We start from the raw sequence: 24,905 nt of genomic DNA, 5'->3' as shown, positions 1-24,905 counted from the left end.
GCTATCCTAAAGGCAACCAGTTAAATAGTCAAGGTGCCTCTTTTTTCTCTGTTGTCATAAAGCAGTAGTTCACATTCCAGTTTTGTTGCTTTACTCTTCTTTTACTCTTCTTCTCCCCCCTTGCCATCTACTTTCATTTCAGACAAAAAGAGTGTTTCCATTTCAAGTCCTTATTATCCTCCTCCTCCTTATTATGCTCCATTCAGCAGTACCTTGTGGCAATTTTTCCCTCTGCCTGGCTTTCCTCCCATCAGACTGTCCTAAAAAATGCCCCATTTCTCCCAAGCCCACCAGTCTCAAAAGGGTCAGACTGGAGACTTAACTCCTCAGAGATTCCCATGCACACACTGAAAACCTGGGAACTTGTTAAGCAGAGAACACAAACATGAAGAAATTTTTCATACTAACTTATTTTTTTACTATGAACTGTTGTTGTTACTTTGTCCTTGTGTCACCACTGGGCACCTCCACATTACAGATACTAATTGCAGCTCAGCACAGCTCAGAGGGTGAGACAACTGTGTATTTTTTAAGGAGGTAAACTGAGCAGTATTAAGTGATTTGCCCAAGGCCATACATTAATTCAGTAAATTGGCAACAGAATCACAGAGTCCTGGGTTTCTTTTGTGTCCCAGAATAGTCAGTGCACTTTGTTGCCTTGTAGGTTATTGTAACTCAGCTCAGCACCTTTCATGGCCTTCAGAGCTACTCCTCACCAAGCTTTGCTCAGTCCACACTACAACATTTCTCACTAGCCAACATGAATTTAGCATAATAGCTTCTACAGCTGAATAAAAATGCACCTCTAGAAAAACCTGATGGCTTTTGAATACAGCTGGATGAGTACCACATTTCTGATTAAAAAAAAAAAAGTATAAAAAGCCAGAGTTAAGACTGAGACAGGTAAAGTAGGGATCTGAAACATTTTTCTCCAAAATTACTTTTAAAAAATACAACTAAACTCTCTCGTACATAAGTTCAAAAAAGAATGTTTTAACATATTCTGTAGAAAATAAAAAAGCACTTTAAAAATCATTGAAAGTCTGACAAACCTTAATAACAGTGCAGCAAACACTGCTGCTATGATAATTATTTCTGTCTCTCTGCCCATTCCTTCCCATTGTTTCTGATTTTCAAGAATGTCCTCTCATTAATGCTGTCAGATTTTCCTTCTCTTCAGTACATTTTCATTATCTGTGAATGGGATATGAAAATGAAAGTTTCCTGTCATATTTTTAAAGAAATTATTGAGCCTTTTATTATACTTCCTGCCCAAACCAGTGAAGAAAGGATATGCAGCTCTTCCCTGTCATGCTCCCAGGGCTTTTTAACTCTCTGTTAGCTAGTGGATAGCTAAAACCTCTTTGAAAAAGGGGATTTTTTTGATGGTGGTGGTTTTTGAAAGAGACAAAGGGGGTGTATCTGGAAAGTTGTTTCCCTCATCACGGAGCATAGGAACTGAAGCCCATCTATGTTTTGGTTAAAGCAGGATGAGGAGGGATTTCGTGCTGTATCAAAGCTGATCTGCTCATATGCCATTGTTCCTTTCACATGAGTGAGTGGTCCCCATCCTTTGGGCATTGCACACTCAATTTTCTTTCTTAAGAAGATAAAAATCAGACAAAATAAATGTTTATAAAAGGAAAGGGATCCTCATTTAATCTGCTTCACCATCTGCATGAGCTGCAGCATTTGCCTGAAGTGGGAATGTGGGAAACTCTTTTGGGGCATCTTCTGTCCTTCTCTACCTGAGTGAGAAGGCTAGACCTGGACACTCTAGAGGACTGTGCAGCTCCTTCTCTGTAATTATCAGAGAAATTAGTGTCATGGGTCTGATGAACTGTCAGTTGATGGTCTTTGTCTAAGTGAAATTCCTGCCACAGTTTTGGGATAATGTGGAGTGCCACATCTGTCTGCTGCTATCCCTAAGGAGCACAGGACAGGAGAAACTCATGGACAGGTTGGTCTAGCATTTGATCAGCCCCTAGGGACTGCTGCTCTGACAGATATGGCACTGTTGTAGGTAACAAGCTGTTGATACAAAGCAGGAGAAAGTAAGGAAGGAATTTAAGAGTACATCTTAAGTGCAGTATGGGCTAGGAAGAACAAGATTTATAATGATAAATTAATAAAGCATAGATCCACTGAGCAAGGAAATAAAACAGAGCACAGGCCACAGAGAGTGGGACTGTCTCAGGTCAGAACCAGTGTTCCCTGGAACAAACCTCATTGCTTTAATACAAAAACAAGTGGGGAGAAGAAATAATGATTAGAAAATATCTAGTAGGGGGAATATTTGTATTATTAGGCTGAATAGTCAAATGGAGCAAAAAATTACTTATTTTTTTAAGGTGTCAATGGCATGTGGGGCAGAACAACACCCACGGAAGTGCATGGTGCTGGGAGGGAGAGCAGTGCTGCAGGCATGGGGAGAGGGACAGCACCTTCCTTACACAAGTCACATACGACTGTGGTACTTCGTGTTTGTGGCAGAAATCTACATGGGTTGTCCTCCCCTCCCTGAGGAGGGGGAGGTGGTTACTCACTGAGGCAGCAAAGCCTGTCAGGAGGGTTCACCCCTCCTGGGCATGAGCTCCTGTGCAGGTGACAGCACAGTGTGGGGCCTGAAGGGGTGGTACAGCACATGGAGACACAGCACGGCACCCCACAGTGCCCCAGCACAGCCCAGCAGGCAGGCACTAACCATGCTCCACTGTTGTCACCCAGAGCAGGGACAAGCTGCCCTACTGGGAGAACGGGACGGGGAGGAAGGAGGCCTGGCAGAATGGCTGGCATGGCTACGACAACGAGCTCATGGACATGAGAGGCTTCTTCCTCGCATATGGCCCAGGTACAGCGCCACCATCCCTGGTGTTCCACTTCCCCTGTAGCCCCATGGTCCTCACCCCTGCAGCCCTGCAGCCCCTGGCACATCAGGACCCCGATGTAGCACTCTGCGACACCCGAAAATTACAAATAGGTGGCAGGATTTCCTCACAATGGAGGGGTTGTTGCACTGCATCTATTTTATAGCTGAAGAAACAGGGCAGAAAGATATGAAGGGATTTAGTCAGCCTCTCTCTGATGTCCCAGTGCAATTACGAACTCTTTGCCATATTTTCCTAAATTTTGGCCAAAATTTTCAATTCTATTGGAAACGCATGAATCCTGCTTTTGTCGGGGAATTCAGACTCGCTACAGCAGGGCACTTTCTTTGGGAAGGTTGCAGCATACCTCACCCATGTGTCTGATGGGCAGACACATAACTCCTGGTTTCTACTTCATCAGGCCCTTTAAACAGGGCAGAGCACCAGGCAGAGCACCAGGCAATCGTATTGCACCCGTGAAAGCAGAATGTGCAATACAATTATGTCAGGCTATTACACCTATCAAGCACATGCAGTAAAGTAACTCCTGTACTTAAAACTTCAGAGCTTTCTTTAGTTTTTATAATAAAATTGGCCTAGAAGTAATAATAATGAATAAAATTGTTTAAATTAATGTTTTTGCTGAGCTATGCTCTAAATTGTATAGCATGCCACATCCCAGCCTGGTGGGTAAGTCCCAAGAAAGGCAAAGGAGCCCTTGCCTCACAGCACCCCCCATTCCAGGGTTGCCTGATGCCAACTCCTCTCTTTTGCCTGCAGATTTCCGATCCAACTACCGAGCGCCTCCCATCAGATCTGTGGATGTTTACAACATCATGTGCAGCCTGGCAGGAGTACAGCCACTGCCCAACAATGGCTCCTGGTCCAGGGTGGAGTGCATGCTCCGAAACACAGCCCCCTTGGCACCGCTCCCCCCGCGCAGCAGCTGTGTCCTGGCACTAGCTCTGCTCTCCCTGTTCTCCAGGCAGATCTCCTTACTGTGATCCCTGAACAATGTCAGTCAGTGTCACCAGCAACTCCATCCTTCTCTGTTTGTTTTTTTAAAAGTTCTTCATTTGAATAATAGCTTCATTTATAGAGGACTGTCCCCCACTCCTCCATTGTGCTCCACCAGGCATGAATCTGACCCATCCTGCATTTACAATGGTTTTAACATGAAGCCAGGTTTTGTGCTGCTCCAAACACAGCTAGGGACAATGGTGTCACTCACCTGATTTACAGCACTGGCAGTGAGGGCACCATCCTGGCTGGGTGTCCACAAAGTTTTCTGGTGGGTGCACATGGGGATCTCTGAGCATCAAACACATCTCACCCCAGCATCTTTCACTGAGGAGCTCACTCTGGTTGGCCATACTGAGAAGTTCAGGAGTGGAGACAACCTCTCTGTGTGTAGATGGGATCATCCTGGTTCACCCCTTCATCTCCAGCTCCAGCAGCAGCAGAGCCCCATCTTCTCCTCACAGCACCAGCCAAGCCCTGTCTATACAGACACAGTCATTAAAGAGCCAAGAGCTTTGCTAAGGGACCATAATGCTGAGAGAGGTGGGTCAGCAGGAGAGCAGTGAGAGCATCCTGCTTCTCTCAGCCTTTCCTTCTTTATTTTCACCAACACAAGTCCTGGCTCTGCCCATTTCCAGGGCCAGGTTTTCCTCACAGACCACAGTGGAGGGAAAGGCTGGGAAAGAAGAAAGTGACAGAAATCCTCCACTTTAAAGCCAGTGGGAAAATGAATAGACATCTGGACACACAAGGGTCAGGAGAACATAGGATGAGGAAGCCTGGCATTTAACAGCCTCTCTGCTTTTCCTGGTGAAGATAATATCATCTGATCATGTTTTATACCCAATTGCATTTCTGAAGTTTTTTCAACATTTACTGCTCTTTTATCAGCTTTTACTCTCTACACCTCTGCCTGGTGATCAGCACATTTCCCTTTATTCTGCAGCAGGGAGAGAGGTCTACACTGATAGATCTCCCACCCTCCCAGCTAATCCAGGTGATTTTTTCCACCATGGGCTACCAAGCACAAGCAAAGTTGTAACAGCAAAGTTAAATTAAACAGCAGGAGAGGGTAGAGCTGTTGCCAGAGGTGCCTTTGGGAGTGCACAGTGCTTTATCTGATATACCTCTGAACCAGGAGCTTTCAGCAACAACTGCCTTTGGAAGGACTGAGGTCCCTCCCCATGTAAAACAAACCTCTAGGACTCACTACTCTTCTGGATCCAGGGACAAGCACAACTCTGGTATGCGTGCTACAGTGCATTTAAGGGTGAATGATTACACTGGAGGGGGGGAAAAAACAAACACCAAATTAAACTTGACAAAAGACTTCTGTAATAGCTGTAAAGATTTATGTAATGTGTTATTAAAGCTCAAGTGAACCATCAAATCAGTTGGGAGAAAAATGGAAAAAATCAGGCTTTGTTATTAGACTGTTGAGTATAAAAGGCAATTTAGTGCTTTCGAAGCATTTGCAGTAACTGTAAAACAAGCACCTATTGTTCAGAGTTCCCTGTTGCTCTTTAATGGACCAGGCTCAATGAAATCACTGGAGCACATTTTTAAAGAAAAAAAAAGAAAAAAGAAAAAAAAGAAAAAATTAAGTCAGCACACAAGATAACTTAATTACCAAGTTTTGTCTGAAAATCATCAGGTTAAGATGCCATCAGTGCCTGCTAACCCCTCCACAACATGCCATTTTAAGTCTTACCAGAGAGCAGAAGCTAAGGTCTTCTTACAGAAGAAATGTTTCTAAAAGTATAAGGGTACATTCAGCTCCTCAGTTATACAAACAGAAACTGAAAATAACAAATTGGATCCCTTGAGTTGTTCCATGGATGGGCCATGACACATGAAACCAACACTGATCCTCGTGAATACTTTGTGTAACTCATTTTTGTCAGGGTCCACATGCAAATACTGAAGGGTAAATCCAATTGCAATATGATTTGTTTGACCTTAATGCAAGCATTGTGTGTATGGTAAAAGATAGTTGGTCTATAAAAGCAAAATTTGATGGCAGACCTTCAAGAAGCTCGCTAGCTTCAGGAGAACTACAGCTCATTATTTTTTGGAAATTGCATCTTTCTTCCTCAGAAATGTCATACCTCTGAATCAAGTCACATTCTCATTCAAAAATCAAGTGTCTTAACTTTCGCCTATTTTTCTGTATACTATGCAATGGAGGTGGGTGTATTTTAAAACCTATTTCTGAATGATGTTTTTATACAATGACTGATTGTGAATGAGTGAATAATTCTAAAAATGGTGTTAGAAAAAGCACTTATTTGTAAATACTGTAAGATTTTTGAAGAAAAAAATAGCCCAAAACCTTCCCTTCAACACTTTGCCTTTCTTGTCTAATTGCTGCATCAAAGTGTGATAAACAGTGTTTGAAGCTTGTGCTGATTAATTATCAGAAAGACGAATGATAACATTGTTTAGAAATGGCAAAGTTGTCAGCATGTAAATTAAGGACATTAAATGCATCACATGAGATGATGTAGCTCTTATATGCAGTCCTTTTTTTCCAGATGTATTTCATTATTTAACGTTTTGAACATCCATTCAGGAGCACATCATTCCCACTAGGCAATGGACATGACAAGACATTTTGCACTTCTAAGAAGAGAGGTGAGCCCTGGATGTTCTCTCCAGACCCACTTCTCTAAGCCTCCTGTGTCACCATCACATCAGCTGCTTGCACAGAAATTAAGAACACTGTCCCTGGTGTGAGGGTGCACTAGGCTCAGGCTGTCCAGAGCCCCCCTTTCCCAGTGGGAGATGGCGCAAATGTCAACAAGACCTCAAAAACCAACCCCAGAGGCCTCAAGGACAAGGGGGCCCTACTCTACTGTAAGCTCCACAAACCAACAATGTCCATGGAAGAGACTAATTTAATAGAAACAAGTCTCCAATCCTACCCAGTAGAATTTATCTCCTTTTCCTTATATTAACTGACCACAGAGCAGGGAGTGGATGATGGAGGAGGACCAGTGCAGGTATGCCAACAAGTCCTTTAATTCCCAGCAGGACTCCCTCTGAACCAGGAGCACTGCCAAGGTCTGCCAGAGATGCTCCTCTCATGTTCCATGAACATGGGTCCTCATGAAAGGGAGGTGCTGAGGGACTACCTGCACAGGAATAAGTCTGTCAGCTCCCCATAACAGTGCCAAAAATGGCATTTTCACAGCTTACTAAGATGAGTCCTTTTTACCAATGACCTTGGTGGCCATGCAAGTGCCATGGCTGGCTAAGGCTCAGCGGGTGAGCCTTCCAGCATCCCTCTGGATGCAGCCTGCATTGCCTGCACAGACTGCAGCACCATGGAGACACTTTCCATTGGCCCAGACACTAGCCTGCACCCTTCACAAGTACAGAGACTTTGCAAATAAGGGGTGAATGAGAGGGTTTTGCGGTGCGGGTCATCTTCCTTGTCTCCTAACTAGTACATCACAATACATCACAAAATCACAGAGTATTCTGAGTTGGAAGGAACCCGCAAGGATCATCAAGTCCAACTCCTTGCCCTTCACAGGACCATCCCCAAGAATCACACCCTGTGTCCAGGAGAATTGTCCAAATGCTTCTTGAACTCTGTCAGGCTTGGTGCTGAGGCATCTGTCAGATGTTAGCCCATACACCCCAGGGAAGTTGCAGACCAAACGAGCTCTGGCCACTGGGAAGTGAAAGGCATTGGAAAAGCTCCATGTAACATTTCCTCGCATTCTTTTCCCTGTAGGGCTGTAGCAGAGAGGGCAGGCAGCAGCAAATCCAACTGGAATTTTTTAAGAAAACATGGCCTAATGAGGAGGGAGGTGTGAAACCCTGCATTTTAGCATAATCTTTAACAGCTGTTTTAAAAGACAACTGTCACATACACAGAAAAACATTTTTTTGTGTAAGTATGGAAACAAATCTAAGTCACGGCAAGGTTCAAAAATAAGAACATTTCAGAATTATCAGAATTACAGTTGACTGAACACAGTAATTCTCTAGCTTCATAGAGATGGACTGCATGGATTATATGGACTGTATGGATTATTCTGGTATTTCAAATACATGGAAATTGATATGGACTTAAGAACCAGTTGAGGTTGTCCCAAAGCCGTATCAATTACACCAGTTCAGCCCTGCCAGCCCAGTTTCATCAGGAAACCACTGTGAGCGGCCAGGCGGCCTGCCCTGCTCTGTCCCACCGCAGCCAGGTGTCGGTCTGTCTGTCCGACATGCGGCACGCCTTGAGCAGCCGCAGCACCGTACCAAGGCTGCTGCGGGTCTGCTGCCCTCCGCTGGGCCCGCTCCAGGAGCTCCACGTCTCTCACGTACCGAGGAGCCCAGAACGGGACACAGATTCCCCCACACGCCGCCTGTCCCCCTCTCCTGCCCATTTCCCGCCCGCCAGGCGGGGCCGAGGCCGCGGCCCTGAGGGAGGGCGGGCGGGAGGAGCCGCGGAGCCCGGCCCGGCCGCGCCCCCTGGCGGCCCTGCCGCAAACCGCGCCTTGGGACAAGCGTGATCCGTACCTTGGTGAGGGGAGGAGGGACTGGGACTCTCCTTCCCTCTGCGTCTCTCACCGCAGCTTTTCCTCGTTCTCCCCTTTAACTCTGCCGGTACCCTTTGCGCTAGGGCCGATTCCTCCTCACCCCAAACCTGCTGCCTCCATGTAGCACTCTGAGCTAGCTTCCCACCTGCTCCTGCTTCCACAGGAGATGAGTGGGCAGAGCAAGACCTTCGTGTGTACATGGCCCTAAATGATCCAAGAGAGGAACCAGCTGGATGTAATCCCCACTCTCAGGACTTGGGCTGCGTCTCCAGCTGCTTTTGTTGTCATTGTAGTCTGATCCCACTGGTGGGGAACAAAACACATAAAAGCAGGGAGGGGAGGCAAGGCGAGCAGGGGGAGTGACTCACCTGTTGCTCTGCTACTTGTGTCCACTTGAAGCTTGGCTCGAACGCAGAATCCTTGTGTCAGATGTCCCAGCAGTGCCACACTGCGAACTCTGGGCTTTTGTCAGCACAGGGGAACTCAGACTAGAACAGTCACAAGTAGCAAAGTAATGGAAGAATGGGCTGAGGTAGGGGAAATTCAGTGCCCACTTTCCACACTAGCACAGATCAGGGCTTAGCTGAGCTCCAGGGAGTTGATTTTGATCCTCCCTTGGTCTCAGCAAATGAGGCATTTTAGTATCGGGATTGTATCTGTCTTCAGGAGCAAGGGACACCAGTGCATGCATAGAGGATGTTCCTCCGTCCCTCACCAAGGGGTTGCAGGAGCCAGCCAGCCCCAGAATGTCAGCATTCTCTGCTGGGAACACAACCAACCAAATTTCTGTGGCTGCCAAAATGGGCATTGACAGCTCTTGAGCAGCCCTCTGCTTTTCCCAAGAAATTAATAATACACTAAAACATTGCTCATCACTTAGACACATTGTTCAACGAATATTAATTAAGCCACAAAATTGGCTGGGGACTGTCATTTCTTCCTTGCCAGACAGAAAAAGGGAGGCTGAGGTGGCATCAGCTGTTGCAAAGTCTTTGGAGCGCAGGTCAGGCTTGCAGGGGATCATCCACAATCCCTACTGAACACTCACTCAGCCTGCTGCTCTCACTGGGCTGCCTCCAGGCAAAGGCTCCACACAGGTGTATATAACCAGGCCATGTGTCCATTAGAGGCACTTTTAACCTTTCTTCAGCAGTCCCACGTGCTGCTCATCCTACAACACTGAAACAAGCAGTGCATTGGCATGCACTGTACCCCCTGTTCAGGTTAATTTTAGCCCTGCAAGGACATGACCATATCAAGGGACTCAGCAGGAGCCTGCTTCTGATTTCTGAGAGGTGCCTCACACCCTCTACATGATCCCTGGGCAGAAGGAGGCTCTGACAAATTGAAGATTAATTTTTTTGGAAGGGCTTATTTGCCTCCCAATGTATCCATCCATCCATCCATCCATCCATCCATCCATCCATCCATCCATCCATCCATCCATCCATCCATCCATCCATCCATCCACCTGTAAATTGCACTCTCCCTTGATACTTCTTCCATGCACTCCATACTGGCAGAGCTTTGGTGTGCAAGACTTTGTGCCCTTGCTTTCCATGGTAGGCATCAATGTGGTTCTCATCTTACAGCTCATTCATTGTCCATGAGAATGTGAGGGCTAAAAGAGGGGTAATCCTGCTGACCCCATCTCAACTGAGTGGATTCTGTAAGAGAGAGGGATAGCAGCCCTTGCCCATCCATGGAGGGATTCTCCAAGAACAGCTATAATAAGGAAATAATTTTGGTCTTAAAAATTAAGATTTTGTAGTAGTCTTCAAATAGCAGCTGTGGAAGAAGACCAAAAAAAAGCTGAATGTTTTTTAAGGTAGAATTCAAGCAGTTTATGAGCTGGATTATACAAACCGCTTGCTTATACTGCTGCAGAGGCTGGGTGAAACATCCTGAAATATTCCCTCCTGCCTTAATCTCAAGTGGTTCCTTACAAGAACACTGCTGACAGAGAAAAATAACTATTTTTCCCCCTCTAAACAGAATAAAATTGTGAGGGCACTGAGCTTTCTTTGCGTTTCGTACAACTTCTTTTGTCAAGAACAAATGGGATGAACAAACCCAGGTCCTACAGAGAAGAAGATATTTAATATCCATAAGGTGGGGAGTTTTCCAGCAGAAAAAAACTCAGCAGAAATAGCTCAGTGCCTGTAAAGGCCTAGCAATTAATCATGCACTTGAAGAAATACAACACGCTCATAGAGGCTGAATTTTAAATGCTTGCTGCTCTGGTTTGGACAGTGACAAATTAAGGCCCCCACAAAAGCAGGTGTGACTCTTGAAAAAGCCCTCTGAGGGCAATTAAAAATGGGAAACCAGCTGGTAACTGTGCAGATGTGACAGCTAGGGCAGCTCAGGAAATTAATACAAAGGAGGAGGATGAAGGAATAAATGGTGTAGGAGCTGAGGCAATAGAAACAGGACCCGCTCTCCACAGGGGGCTGCTCCATGGCAGGTGAAGTGCCTCATCATGTGGGATGCACAAAGGGGGACAGCCACGTATCCCCATTGCCCTGGAGAACTGCCAGAGACAGGCTTCAAATGAACCCCTCACTGAAGGACCCCAAAAACCAGAGGAGCTCCTGCTTTGTGTGTCACAGAGTTTCCTCTGGTGCCCAGGGGACAGTGGCATTCAAGGATGTCTGAAGCAGATGGCCTGGGCACATTTGAAATTGTCTGTGGTACCCTGTGATGGAAATGGCAAGGGATGAGGTCAAGGGTGGATTTTCCCAAATCAGCTTCAATGAGCTCCAATCCAACAGGTAATATCCAGCCAAGTTTCACATACAGTGCTTCATTGTTCTGGTCAGTTAATTGTCTCCAGTGTTCACTGTTCTGAATCAGTCAAGAAAATGGTAGTTTGTCCCATTGAAAACACAGCAAATAATTCAGACACATGACAGATTATAAGGACATTCCATTAGGAGTACCACTGAGGAAGTGTGAGCAAAATTATAAACAGTGCTATGCAAACAAACTGTGTATCAGTACAAGGCAGAGCTCCTCATCCCATTTGGAAAATGATGTCCCCATGATTTTCATCACAATTGCTCAGTGCTGTTCCTCACACGTCTACTCCTACTCTGCCTTTCTCCACACATCCAGTGTGTGTGAGGCATCACTGGGACAGAATTTACCTTCTACCAAAGTGCAGGCTGGGGGACTGGTCCCATCAGTCTATTCTTCTAAAGTAGTTTGTTGATAAAAATCTCTTTCCTGTTGTGAATTCTATGGACTATTTCTCAGAAAAAGCTGTCAGCACAGATCATGATACATTACTTTTTTGGTTGGTTTTTTTCACTCCTTGTCCATAGGAAAGGTGTATTCCTGTTAATGTTAAGCTTTGGCATCCTTCTAGGAAGCTGAGCAAACAGTATTTTATTTGAGACTGCTGATAAAAGGGCAGAGTAGACAGGTTCTTAGCAGTCTCAACTGGCAATAAATAAAAAGATCTCTCTAGTGAAGAGCTGCTCGGCCACTTGCTTGGCTCTGTGAAGCTGAGTATTCTCTTCTCTCTTGGAAAAAAAAAAAATTCTTGTTTTGTGGGACCTATTTCCAGCACAGTGTTGACAGTGTGAAGCATAGGAAATTTTCTGTGTAAAAGGAGCTCTCTTTCTGTGTTCCCCTTCAACACTTGCTGCTTGTCACCAGTGTGGGTCATGACAGTCCCAACAGTGCCATCCTAGCCAGAATGCCAAATAATAGGCAGGAGGGCAGATTCACTGTAAGAATGTACCATCCACAGTACCTCAGTACCTGGGCACAGGAAGTCATTGCAGCACAGAAACCCTCTCTGGCCTAGCAGCTTTCATATGATAAACACACCCTAAGACTGAATAACTTTTATAACAAGCTCAGCATCCAGGGTCTCAGCCAGGGACAAGGGCCCCAGCTGGCCAGGAACAAACCCAGCCTCAGAAAGCAGGAATTTTTTGCCAAAAATCCTGCAAGGGTGGGAGAAAGGATGCAACCAGAGAGAGCCATGAACACAGCCTGAGGCTGTACTGAGCACACCACCAGCAGCCACAGGGTGGAGACGATCTCTGCCAGAACTTTTCCTCTCTTTGAAGCGATGGTAATGGGCTAATTTGGAACTGGCAATGGGTAAACAAAGAGAAGATATAAGATGAATCTTATAGAATGATCTGAACCTGTTCTGCATCCCCCTTCCAGTTCCCCTGACAATCACAGCTAGAAATGGAGAAGCTTTCAAGTGATGTTTTAAAAGTTTCATGTACCAGCATGGCAGAGCCAACAACAAAACTTCCCAGCCTCCAAGAAAGGACAAGAGGAGAAGAAATTGTTTGGTGCCCATCCATTTTCTCCTGTAATCTGTGGTGACTGGTGACTGTAGCCACGTGCAAACATCTGGGATGCACCACAGACCTTCTGCTGGAGAGAGGAGATGGTTTTTTGGACACAAAATAAGTTTGGAGACACTTTGCAGGCCTTGCAAGGGAATGAACAGCAAGCTATTGCAGGTATGATAAGAATGGGGGGGAAAGGGAGAAGATTTTATTCTAAGACAAATGTGGGTGCCTTGAGGGTGACCAAAACTTTCAGGAGCAGAAACCTGCACACATGAGGAGGGGGAGGCTGATAGGTTGAGACAAGCAATTATGACTTGTGTTTTAGGGGCCTCCCTGAGCAGAGGGGAATACCTCACCAGGTTTGCAAGATATGCCCAGTTCCTACCTACTGGGTGAAGGGTGGCAAGTTGTTCTTCAGGCCAGGAGTTAACCAGGAGTGAGGAGGGGCCACTGCACTTGAGCACAGAGAGGAGGAGTCCGCATGGCAGGACTGCCAGATGGCTCCTACCAGGATCTCTCTCCATCCTTTCCCACAGGGCTTTCAGGACTCCACTCTGCCTACAAACAGGGCACCTCCAGGAAAGCCAACCTCTGCTTCCCTCAGTGGCTGCACCATCTCCTGGCCCCAGCTGGGCATCATTCAGGGACACCAATGCTTACAGTACCACCACAGACACCTCAGAACATTCCAGTATCAGTTCCTATTTATTTTAAGTCTGTATAAACCATGAAGGCAGGCACATGTAGTTCCCCACCTCAGCTGGCTTTTGGGAGTTCAGGATCCTCCAGCCTCCCAATAATGCAAAGAATTTTTTCTTCTGTCTTGAACTGATATTCCTTCTCCAGCTGCTGGTCCTAACTGTGAATCCCCTGCTACTGAAGAACATCCTCACATTCCTCTGTCCTCAAGTTTTCCTCTTTATTTGGTGAACTCTCTCAGGATTTTAAGCCCTGATATTCCAATTCCCTCATCTTCCTTATAGAGAACAGTATCCACCCTCCTTCTCTTCCCCTTGAGTTGCAGAGATCCCAATTTGGAAGAAATCTGGGCAGAAGCTGGTTCCTTCTGCCTGCTGACCCGTCTGTTCATGGAGACCCATGCCAGAGCTGCACCCCTGACTGCATTATCCATGGCACAAGGCAGCAGTCAGGAGACACAGAATTCACATAGTACATGCCAGTATAGTCTAGAGATTATACTATTATTTTTATTTTTACCAAGAAAGAAAGAAAGAAAGACAAAAAAAAAAAAAAAAAGACAAAAAAAAAAAAAAGGCTGGCAGGTGAGACTACCTCCCTTGCTCTTCTCTGTCCTGAGAACCTGGTGGTCTCAACTGACTGGACCTGACGACCTGCTACTAATCTAGTGTCAAAAAAGGCAGCTTCCTCTTCCACAACATCCCAAGCAACTAATTTTTAGAAAGAAAAACAGTTCTGAAACTGCAATGGTCTAAATATTTTAAGGCAATTGTCTTTCATTAGTTTCTGGATCAAAAAAGGTCCACCCATCTCCCAGCAAGTGTTTTAAACGCAGTGAAAGAGCTTTTCAAAGCTGTTTGTCATTCTGTACAGCTTTAGCTTTCTAGGATTTTTTTCCTTACTTCTGTGTGCAAAAATGAGTGGGTTTCTCCCTTTGGTTTTCTTCCCTGTGATTTGGTGAAACTTGTTTGTTCCTAACAGCAAAGCATGAGAGGCAATTGTCTCTTGATATTGGGTTATAGATAACAATAAAACCATAAAGGCAAAGGGGTCCACCTTTAAGGAGGAGCAATAAATATGTTACCTGCCTTAGGTCTGAGGACTTCTAGTTTCTTCATCATGAATTAATAATAAATCTCCAGGGTCCACTGGCACCTACTTACAAATAAAGCACTGTGGTTACAAGATAGAATAACTTTCTTTGTAAGTAAGAAGTAATTGGGGATAAGATGGGACACTAGTCCCATCTAGACTAGATGGGACAGAGCCCATGATGCTGGGAGGGCTCTGGGGAGCTGCCAGCCTGCCAGGTGCAGGAGCCATGGGACAGCAGAACACAGCTGAGGAGCTTTTTAGGTTTCCTTTTCTACTTCATGGGCTGGAGGTGTCCTCCTCCCCCATGGGGCAAGGCAAGTGGAGAGGGTCACTCTGTGGACTTGGCACCTCTGTTCCTCAGGCTGGTCACCAGGGTGGCCTCGTGCACTTGCATCATGATGGACAAAATAGTTTCTGCCCCTCTCCTCCTGCCTGCCCTGATGCTTGTGTCACAGCACTCCTTTAGAAGAAAAGAAAAAAACATACTGCTTTGTCCAGGTTAAAAAAGAAGAGGGAAAAAAATAGGTGGTTATTGTTTTACTGAGCTGTGCCAGGGTCATGCTTTAGGTGAGTTTTACAGCTGGACCAGTTACAAGTATCTTAAAGTCACCATCAGCTTGTGTCACACAGAAGCACATTGAACTGCAGCAGCTGGATGTTCAATAGGGCTGCTCTGACAGCTTCACCTTGGGGCCAAGCCAGAGGCTTGCACTAAACTGGACAGAGAAGAGCCTCTCCCTCAGCACAGCCTCCTCATTAATTAATTTTAATGGGCTGAGGGGAGTGAGTGGCAGCAAGGGGCTGGGGCCCCACAGCCCTTCAGGGAGGAAGCTGAGACTGGGAATTTGGTTCAAGGCTACTGAGCAAGGAACAGCAGTGCAGAGGGAAGGGGGAGACCTCACTGTGGAGGCAGGGACATCTACCATCTGCCATAACCAGAAAGTCAAATGTCCCTCTCTGCTGTCCTTTTCCCTGTCACTGCCCATAATCCTAAGGCACACCTTGCCCAAAGGTTTGCACTTCTGAGTTCCTAAGTTTGCAGTCCTGATGGCTGCTGGCAGTCACTGCCCAGTGGTACATGCTCAGTGTGTGCATGGTGGAGACCCAGGTACATGGGTCATGGGTGGGGTTTGCATTCAAACCCTTCCAGTGCACAAGCTGCCCTGTTAAGTTAATTATTTAGGTCCTCATTTTCCAAAACCCAGCTAACAGGACCCAAAAAGGCTGTAGTGCTGTGGCTCTGCTCCTGATGTGCATCCTCTGGTACAGAAGTTTCATCAGCAAGTGGTGCAGTCCATCTGTGCTGAGACTGCAACTGGAGCCACAGCACAGAGTCACAGAGTGTGTGGGCACCCAGGACAGCCCTTGCTGGAGCACAGCCCTGCTTCATCTCAAGTGCCAGTGCTGCTGTACCTTCTGGCCTCTGCATGAGGAAAGCCCATATCCACAGGAGAGGCCCCTGGCTCTTGCTTGTCCTCTCACTACTGGTACACCACGGAACACACTGGGAGCTGCTACTTTGCAGCTTCCTGCCAGAGTGACCCTCTTTGGTACTTAAAAGGCAACTGGCCTAATTTTACCAGCAACAAGCACAGGGACAAGAAGAAAGAGATTGAGAGAACTCAAAACAAAAGGCTTCAGGTTTCCCTAAGCAAGCAAGCAACCAAAATATATAACTATTTCAGTGTATGCACAGCCATGTTGGTAAATTTATTTACTGTCTTTGCTTACTTTCACATAGCTGGCTGAACAGGGTTAGGTTTTATGTGCTTATTAGGATGAGAGAGAAGAAAAAAGATGTTAAATAAAAGTACTTGGGATTTCCCGTTCCTTGTCCTCATTCATCACTTCTGTGACAGCTGGGTTAAAAATACTTTGCTAAACATGAGAACCTATGGGCATGAAAGGAAGTTGCTTATAAATGCAAGCTCAGCCATCTCCACACAAAACAACAGGCAATTATCAAAGCACCAGCATCACTGACTGCTCAAAACCCTTATCTCTTTAAGTACCAGCTATAGTGAACAGGAGTGTCAGAGCCATGGGCTCCTTCCCTGCAGTTTAGGACAGGCTAGTAAGTTGAGGCCATTTTCTTCATATCCATTCTGCAAAGCACAGCTGAATAGATTGCTTTTTTAAGCATTTACCTGAGGCCTTGCTTGATGCCCTGAGGAAGACAGATGTGACCTGGTGTTCCAGTACAGTTAGGGGTTTTGTGTCTTCTCTTTCAGCCCTCAAATCACAGAGATGCTGGACAGAATAGCACATAGTCTTTAAAAAAACCCCAGGAGCAGCAGACAAAAGGAGGAAGAGAACAAAAAGGACTAAAATATGGGGGTATATTTACATTCCTAAACATTTTTAAAATTATAAACTGCAACAGCATGGCCTGAAAGGAAGTGCTGACAGGAGCACTGCACCTATCCTGAAGCAGCTGACCACCTTTTCTTCTCTAAGGTCTCTCTAAGGAGCAGGGAAACTGAAAAAGGGAAAGTAATGGAGAAGTGGAAGATTAGGCTCTAAGATTAGAATGAGGTTTTGAGAGGGTAGGATGAGAAATGGGCCAGAAGAACCCTCCTGTCAAGTAATATGTAGGGAAATAAAACCCCAACCTGAAGGAAAGTAAATGTCAAAAAGAAGCAGAAGATGAGGGGATTCAATAGAAGAAGGATATTATAGAAAGTAAGTTATAAGGAAAACAACAGACTAAAGAAACAGTTGAGAGGCTGATGGAGACAAAATCTGGAGAGAAGATCTTTAAAAAAGTTATCCTACAGAGGTAAGATATCTGTGGATACTGAGGGATGTAAATCTACTCAGTGCTCTCAGCAGAAAGGTGTGACCTAACAGCAAGAGAGTACTTCTTCAGCCAAGCAGTGGCCCTAGACATTTTCAGTATGTTACAGACCATGTTTGACAAAAAAGATGTCACTTGATCAAGATCTTTAGTTTACCTGTCAACAGAGTAAGTATAAAGAGAATTCAAGCCAGGCTTGCAAGTAAGTTTTAAAGGGCACGTTGTGGTAACATTGGACAACAGTAGTTTCTTTCTAATTAATAATTAGGCTAATTTAGCACCTAAAATACAAGCACACCATAAGGAGAGAAACAAAAACAAAGTGCTCTGTGTGGGGAAATAGTGCTTGCAAACTTCTCCAGTAATACTGAAAAGGCCTTGAAAGTTTGAGTCTACAAAAACCCAAAATTGACTTTGCCTGTGCAAAGCACTAGTGCTGGCATAAAGCCCTAACCAAACCCTGTCTGGTTTTGGGATTTTTTTGCCCCTGTAATTCAAAATGCAGAATTTCATGAATATGAATTACAGTGGAAGCAGATGGATGAAGGGGAATAAGCTAAGACTAGGAACAGTGTGGTATTAGTATGTGCCATTAGCAGGTGACAAGCCAAGGTGCTTCCAACAGCACCTATTTTCAAGAGATGCTGCTCTGTTTTTTATCTTATAAATGTTGTAAATTCTCATAGCTGACCTTGGCAAACAGCAGTTGTCATGACACAGCTCTGGCAAATCTCCTGGACTCTAAACTTCCTCCAAACTTTCTTCCAGGTGGTGGTAGAAGGTTGGAAAATGGTACTTGCATGTTACATTGTCCACTTGGGCCTTTACAAATAGTAGCTATCAGTTTTCTTGAAGAATGTTAAAAAAACTCCTTCCTAGAACTCTCTCTTGGATGCACCAGGTCCTCCTTTAACTCATGAGGATGGAGAGGAGAGGAAATGAGGGACCTGACACCTGTTGCCCTTGGCATCAGGAGGTCCTAATGTACTTCTCATTTCTTGGAGCTGGGGTGCATCTCAGCAGGACACTCACATTCAGTGGAGATCACTCTCCCCCTGCAGCTGTCAAATTCACATCCAGTCCAAGCCAGAAAAAAAGGTGTATTTTCTCTCTTGCACTCTTAATGGCCCAAAGAGCGTTTATAAAGTACAGGGGAACACAGAGAGTTGTTACAGTGTTTGTTTATCTGAGGTTTCTGGTTTGTTGTGCAAGGTTTCTTAAGTGAGGGAGAGAAACAGCATGTTAAATGGAAATATAAGTATACTCTCTAAAAATCACCGATGAGTGCAAAGAATCCACTTAGAACATATAACCAAATGTTATTTAATATCTTAAAAAGTAACACAATCCAAAATGGATATTTCACACAACACTACATAAACAACATGAACACAATATTACCATATGGAGGGACTTTCAAATATAGACTTACAAAAATCCCTGTCCTTTTTTTTCCTTTAAATTATTATACTAAGCATGACAAGTAATCATCATTTACAATATGGTACACTGACACAATAAAAACCATGTTACAAATGTGCTGTTATAAATCAGTAACGTTAGGGAAGACATTTCATGAACTGCAATTATTTCATATGAAATACTATACAATATAAACAGAACATCCATCTTGGATGACCTTTACAGCAACCAGAGACCAAGTAATTTTTAAATTTTTTTTTTCAGTGCAAACACATTTATACAAGGCAGTCTTGGCTGCAAAACTCCCTTCTAACATACAGTAAGTCCCACTTGCATTTATTAACTCATTTAAACCTAATGCAACAGCCACATTCAGTCACTCACAGAAAATTACCTGCAGAATTATGATCCCTTTAAACTTAAAATCTCCTCCACACATAAAAGTAACATCTGTGCCAATTACTCCAAGGGCCCTTTCATACATCTGGGTGGGTATCCTTTGGGTGGCTCTAACCGAGGGCAGTGCACCACGTGGAGAATCACCCTTGCAAGGTAGAGCACGCTGGCGGCTGGCCCGGATCCCGGCTGGGTGGCTGTGCATTCCAGCAGGGATTCAGCCCAGGCTGCCCTGCCAAAGCCAGGTGCATTCCAGCAGGGATTCAGCCCAGGCTGCCCTGCCAAAGCCAGGTGCATTCCAGCAGGGATTCAGCCCAGGCTGCCCTTCCTAAGCCAGGTGCGTCGCCCTCTGCTCCGTCTCTGCCTTTAGTGTCTCGGGGCGGGGGGAGGAACACGGAAACCCTCAGCTCAGAACTGAGCTTCAATGGAGTTAACGACCCATTCCCATCTCTCAGATCCTCAGAGATCAGGGGAGTTATGCCAGATTCACACTCGCATAACTGGAACCAATGTTTAGAGCGCCACTATAAAAGACATGTGATAGTCCCGTTTTCTTCTAGCACCAGCTTGGCTTTTGGTGGGTCCACTGCATGTGTCTCATGCAGTAATGATGCACTTTACTTATGCTGGGGGGAACATTTTAGATATATAGCCTTTTTTTAAAAGAATTTTGTAAAAAATAGAACTTTTCTCTCTAATACTGTACAGTTTTCTTCAGAAGAGCAAAGAGAATTGTAAACTGTGGGTATGACACCAGATTAGGAGTGCTATTTGCTTTCTCAGCACAACAATTTGAACAAGTGTTTGGGAAAAGCACTAGAAAATGTATTTGAAAAACAAATTTTTAATTAACATGACTGTTTCTAAAACCACTGCTGCCAGTACTCATATGACTGCAAAAATTGTTTTTGGAACTGCTAATCCAAGAGTGTCTACAGGGCTGTAAAGTAGTTTCTTGCTTAAACAAACTGAATGCGTCAAAAGAATAATTTCAAAATATAAACATTAAACACTTTGGTTAAGTTACTTCAGTAACTTTAAAAAAGCAACTAGTTAATAAATTAGTCTGCAGACTCTTAGCCTTTGCTTTTTCCAATGGGTCCAGACAAAAAGTAGGGTCAGTGAACTCTGCCTACCTCACAGGCAAGTGCTTTGAGACCCTCAGGCAAAAAGGTGTGATTTAAGTGCAAAGTATTACCTGTGTTCATGACGGCTTCTGAATACTGGTTTGCTTATTCTCTTTCCTAACAATGACTACTGCTGGCAAGCACTTTGGCCACGGTTTTAATTAAATATTTGTTTTCCAATACATTTTTATTTTTAAAGTTGAGTGAATGTTGTTTCACATATAACAGTCATTTTACAGTGGTGCTGGGAGTCAAATGGCTAATGATTTCTTCTAAATTTTAACTGAAATACTTAAAATGGCAAAATTAGCTCAACTGATGATTGTTTATTAATCTGCATCAGGATAATGGTACTAGGTTTGCTGAAAGGTGTTCATAAATCGGGATTTGTATATAATGCGACCTGTTTAGGTTCAACTGCCACTTTCTTCCTTTGGTTTTTGGAAAAATCTTTCTTTCTTCCCTCTTGAAAGGTGGCTTGTTGCAGCTGGCTACTTTTCAAAAGCCAGCTTAATTTCTCTTGGAAACTTGCCCATGTTCTTTGAACAATAGGCACATACCTCGAGTAGGGACCCTAATACTGCTCCCAGCAACATCAGTGAAAGGCTGTTGGTAATTTCTATAGGAGCAAATGTTTTAGATGCACACAATCTAGAGACCAGAGTGCACATCATTAAAGGAAGAGTTGTTTTAACACCCTTGCCAGTTCAGAGAAACCACGACGTACTAATGTTGACAAAGATGGAGGCAGAACAGGGCCCCAAGTATCTGAAGGCTGCCAAGAAAATACCCAGAGTGTCTTCTGTTAAACCCCAAACTGTCAATCATATTTCACAGACTGTAGATGTTTCTAATTTGCTAAATTACAAATACATTTTCAAGTTCTACCAGGCAGAAATTTTAGCAGTAACTGGGGAGAGGATGGAAGGTTTCAGCCTCCCTTTCACTTTTATCCCAATTATGCAGCCTTGTCAAAGTCTTAAGTGACTCATCTGAAAGCCATCTTTTTAACATTGTAGAAGGAAATTGTGGCAATGGAAACATGATGACTTCATATGCAAGCTTTGACACACAAGAGAACGCCATGACCTAATGCTTCAAAGTTTCTAATCTTGCTTTGTACAATACACTTTTCATGTTGCTGCATTTCATCAAATTCATGGAGGTAGTTATATGTGTAAAAAAAATTACCATAAAAGTAACATGTTGTATTATAATAATACATATTAAGTGTGCAAAATGCCGACAGATTTGTGTTGACCCTTTACAGTTGAACACAACACAGATTCAACCTAATCTAACTCTGTAAACCTTTAAATTGATACATTAGAATGATAGATAAGCAACCACATAATACAAGGCTATGATTTCATCAAAGGATTAGGGTGACATAAAGCACTCAAGCTCCACTCTCGTGGTTTTGTTACCAGAACCTCAAGATGGAATTTTCTATTTTCCATTGTTGATTTTAAAAGGAAAAAAGAAAATCAAGATTAGAACGTTTCTATTTGAAACTTCTGTTTACATTCCATATTCCAAGAGTCACATTAATATTGGTACAATGCCATGTCAACATTAATATGACATTTATGTTGTCTGCTGGTCTCTGGGAACTTTAGGAAATAACATACTATACAGTTTATAGGTATGTACTATCACATTTTGTTGGAATTATGTCTTCTGTACAACCAGCTGCCTGCACAAATTCTGATAAGCTTATGACAAACAATTATTTCTCCAAAGGTGACACCTGTTTCTGCTCTTCACATTTTAATACCGCCATTAGTACTTCAGATCATCACTGTAAATTTTTTTACCATTTCAACATTTCTATTTACTGAATTGATACATAGTACTGATGTCAGAGCTCATCTCAGAAACAAAATCACAGTCAGCCACTGCATAGTATATGACAATTCCCCACAAGAACTCTGACTCTACAGTTCGCATGGAATAAGTACGGCTGGAGTTACATATCGAATAAGAAGATGCATCATGCAAAGCATTATAGGGTGATTAGAGCACATCTTGGAAGGTATGATAAGGCAGAAAGCTAAAGGCCAAGTGACTTTGATAACCAACCAAAAGCACAATAGTTTCCTTTATGTGCACTGAAAGGTCTTATTGCTCCTATGAAATGGAAATTATACACTGAAATCAATGAAAACAGACCTGTGCATTGACTGTGTATTCTTGACAGAACTGATTGTGTCCAGAGTTAGAAAGCTGTTTCATAAGCAAATGATCTATATCCCATGGTGTAACATAAGGCTGAATTGTCAGTAAAGACTTCCGATCACAATAGAGAACATAAGTGAAGCTCAAATGACTTTGTATACAGAGTAATAAATGTCACCAGAACCTGATGAAAATACTGGGTTTTCATATGTACAGTTGGGTTTCATACCTGTGTACTACAAGAGCTAGACAGGGTAAATGTCCCTTTTCTATGGAACAATTTGGGCTGTTGCACATTTTAGTATCTTTGTTATTATTCCACCAATTCGTCTGTTCTGATAAAAAAAGTCAGTTTGTTGCACTACCAGGTTGCATGAGCAGAATGTGACCCTATACCTAAAATTACTCTTGGAGTTTAACTATCTGTAGAATTTACTCTGCAGTAATTAGCATAGTACTAATTACATTGGAGTAACAGTTTAGGGAGAGCAATTAGGATGTACCGTGCCTGCAGGACTCAGATTTCTACTGCAAACCAAGTGGACACATTGAATTTCTAGAAACCAGACATGTCCATAAAATGGTAAATTGCAAATAACATCCACTGAATAAAAAGGCCAGAAGTTTATAATTCTCTAAATTTTGTTCTCTGATAATCATTACACTGTATGCTATTTTTAATAGCCTAATTTAGGCACTCTATTTAATAAGCTACATAAAATAGATTTATGTCCTTCCACTAGAAAGAAATCAATTCTTCAGGCCATACTTGTCATTTATATCATAAAGTATATTTTTGTTCCAAGAAATTAGTTATCCTGATTTCTATATTAATGGCAAGTTGCAATACCAGAAGTGACACAAGAATTAGATTATCTTTTTAAAATAAGTGAATTATACTGAAGACATTTAATATATTTCGTGTCACTCCACATTGTGGCTCCATGACAGTTACATCTTTCCCTTCCCTCCCCACTCCCCCCACTCTGCAAAGGCCCACCTCCTCACGGGTGACTATGGAAGGTCAAGTAGCAGGTCTCATTAAGTAAACATCTCTCGTGTTTTTGAAACAAAAGGAGGAGCTGCCTCCCTTCCCACCCTCCATACCTAGAAAAAAAGCAAATCAAAACAAACCCCAAACCTCCTTTTACTCGCTTAACTAGGTATTTGTAAAATTGTGTCACAAAAATGCACAGTGAAAATGACTGATTAGTATTAATAATTCACATATAGAGCTGAGGTCATGACTTGTCATGTTTGGCATTGTTTTTCCTCATGGTGATCCTGGCTGGTTACTTTCAGCAGTGGCTCAGTTTATGAAGAAAAAAATGATGAACTCTGCAGCAGAGTTTAGCCTCTGACCAGGGGCATCACACATCTGTGGCATTTTTAAAATGAAGTTGGCAACTGCATGGACATTGAAAATGCAGATTACACTTACAGTGTCTAGACTTTCATATATGTGCTCAGTTACAATTAAGTGAAGCAAAAAGTGTACATATTATCCCTACTGCTATTCTGTTGCTACAGAGCCGCAAATGTGAAAAGCAATACCTTGAAATAAAGACTTCTTTGTTGCCCCTAGTCTACGTAGCAGCACAGTTTAAGTGAACACTAAAACTGTGGTTGAGATGCTTGTTTTATTTTTCCCCAAAGATGTAAACATCAGTCCCAGTGTCGTAAACTTTGCTGTATAGGATGAGACAGACGATCTGAGGCAGGCTGACTATCAGACACTAGTGACAGAAGCTTGCAGGCAGTTACCAGGTTTCTGCAGTTTCTCCGCTTCACTCGTGGGTGGGTCTGCAGTGGCTCGGAAGTTGAACGTTGGGCCTGCGCCGCCGTGTGCAGGGCTCAGAGCGGGGTTCTGACGTCTGTTGCTTTCAACAATACTTGAAGTGTTGGATGCCAGGCTCTCACGAGTACTGGAATGGAAAAGAAATATATATACACACTCATATATGACATGCCTATAGATCTATGGACCAGACAGGAAAGGAGAACAGAGTGTTTTATAATGGGTTTCCTGTGTTTGTATGTAATGTCACATCAATGAAACATCTCATTTTGATAGAACACATATGTTACTTCCAAAATGTGTCCCAGAGGTGCTCAGCAATCATCATGCTGTAACACAGGTATAGCACTAAGCACAGCTCAAACTGTCACACAGACTATAAGCTGAACCAGTATCAAGCATCTGGATTTTTCACTCAAGGAAATAGCTTCCATCTTGCACTTGGAATGTGCTAGTTTTCTTTCCTAGCTGATGCAGTTTTGCACAAAGTAGCTTCATCAAATCAATTCTGTGACTAGGCAGAGTTAGGACAGCAATCATATAACACAGTATCCTCTGTTGTCTCCTCTTCTACCTATGTTTTTGTACACAAAATACTAAATAAAAGTTTTACCTTACATTAAACCCAATGCTTCTAAAC

At 43.6% G+C, this 24,905-nt stretch overlaps 2 protein-coding genes across 13 annotated transcripts in view; one reads left to right on the top strand and one right to left on the bottom strand.

The window, feature by feature from the left end:
- Positions 1–6,389, top strand: part of ENPP6 (ectonucleotide pyrophosphatase/phosphodiesterase 6) — a 31,480-nt gene extending 25,091 nt beyond the window's left edge. Inside the window, exons 7-8 of the mRNA XM_054633170.2 lie at positions 2,728–2,851; positions 3,648–6,389. Of these exons, the coding sequence (XP_054489145.1) occupies positions 2,728–2,851; positions 3,648–3,871 (348 nt within the window). The 3' untranslated portion in view covers positions 3,872–6,389. The remainder of the gene's footprint in view (positions 1–2,727; positions 2,852–3,647) is intronic.
- A 12,262-nt stretch (positions 6,390–18,651) lies between these two features.
- Positions 18,652–24,905, bottom strand: part of STOX2 (storkhead box 2) — a 144,097-nt gene continuing 137,843 nt past the window's right edge. For all 12 annotated transcript variants that reach the window (XM_077177402.1, XM_077177405.1, XM_077177410.1 and 9 more), the window contains one exon: positions 18,652–24,392. In XM_077177402.1, the coding sequence (XP_077033517.1) occupies positions 24,197–24,392 (196 nt within the window). In that variant the 3' untranslated portion in view covers positions 18,652–24,196. The remainder of the gene's footprint in view (positions 24,393–24,905) is intronic.

Source organism: Agelaius phoeniceus, chromosome 4, assembly GCF_051311805.1.
Source record: "Agelaius phoeniceus isolate bAgePho1 chromosome 4, bAgePho1.hap1, whole genome shotgun sequence".
Classification (NCBI taxonomy): domain Eukaryota; kingdom Metazoa; phylum Chordata; class Aves; order Passeriformes; family Icteridae; genus Agelaius; species Agelaius phoeniceus.
Note: the sequence above shows the minus strand (reverse complement) of the source record. Positions and strands in the feature narration are given on the sequence as shown.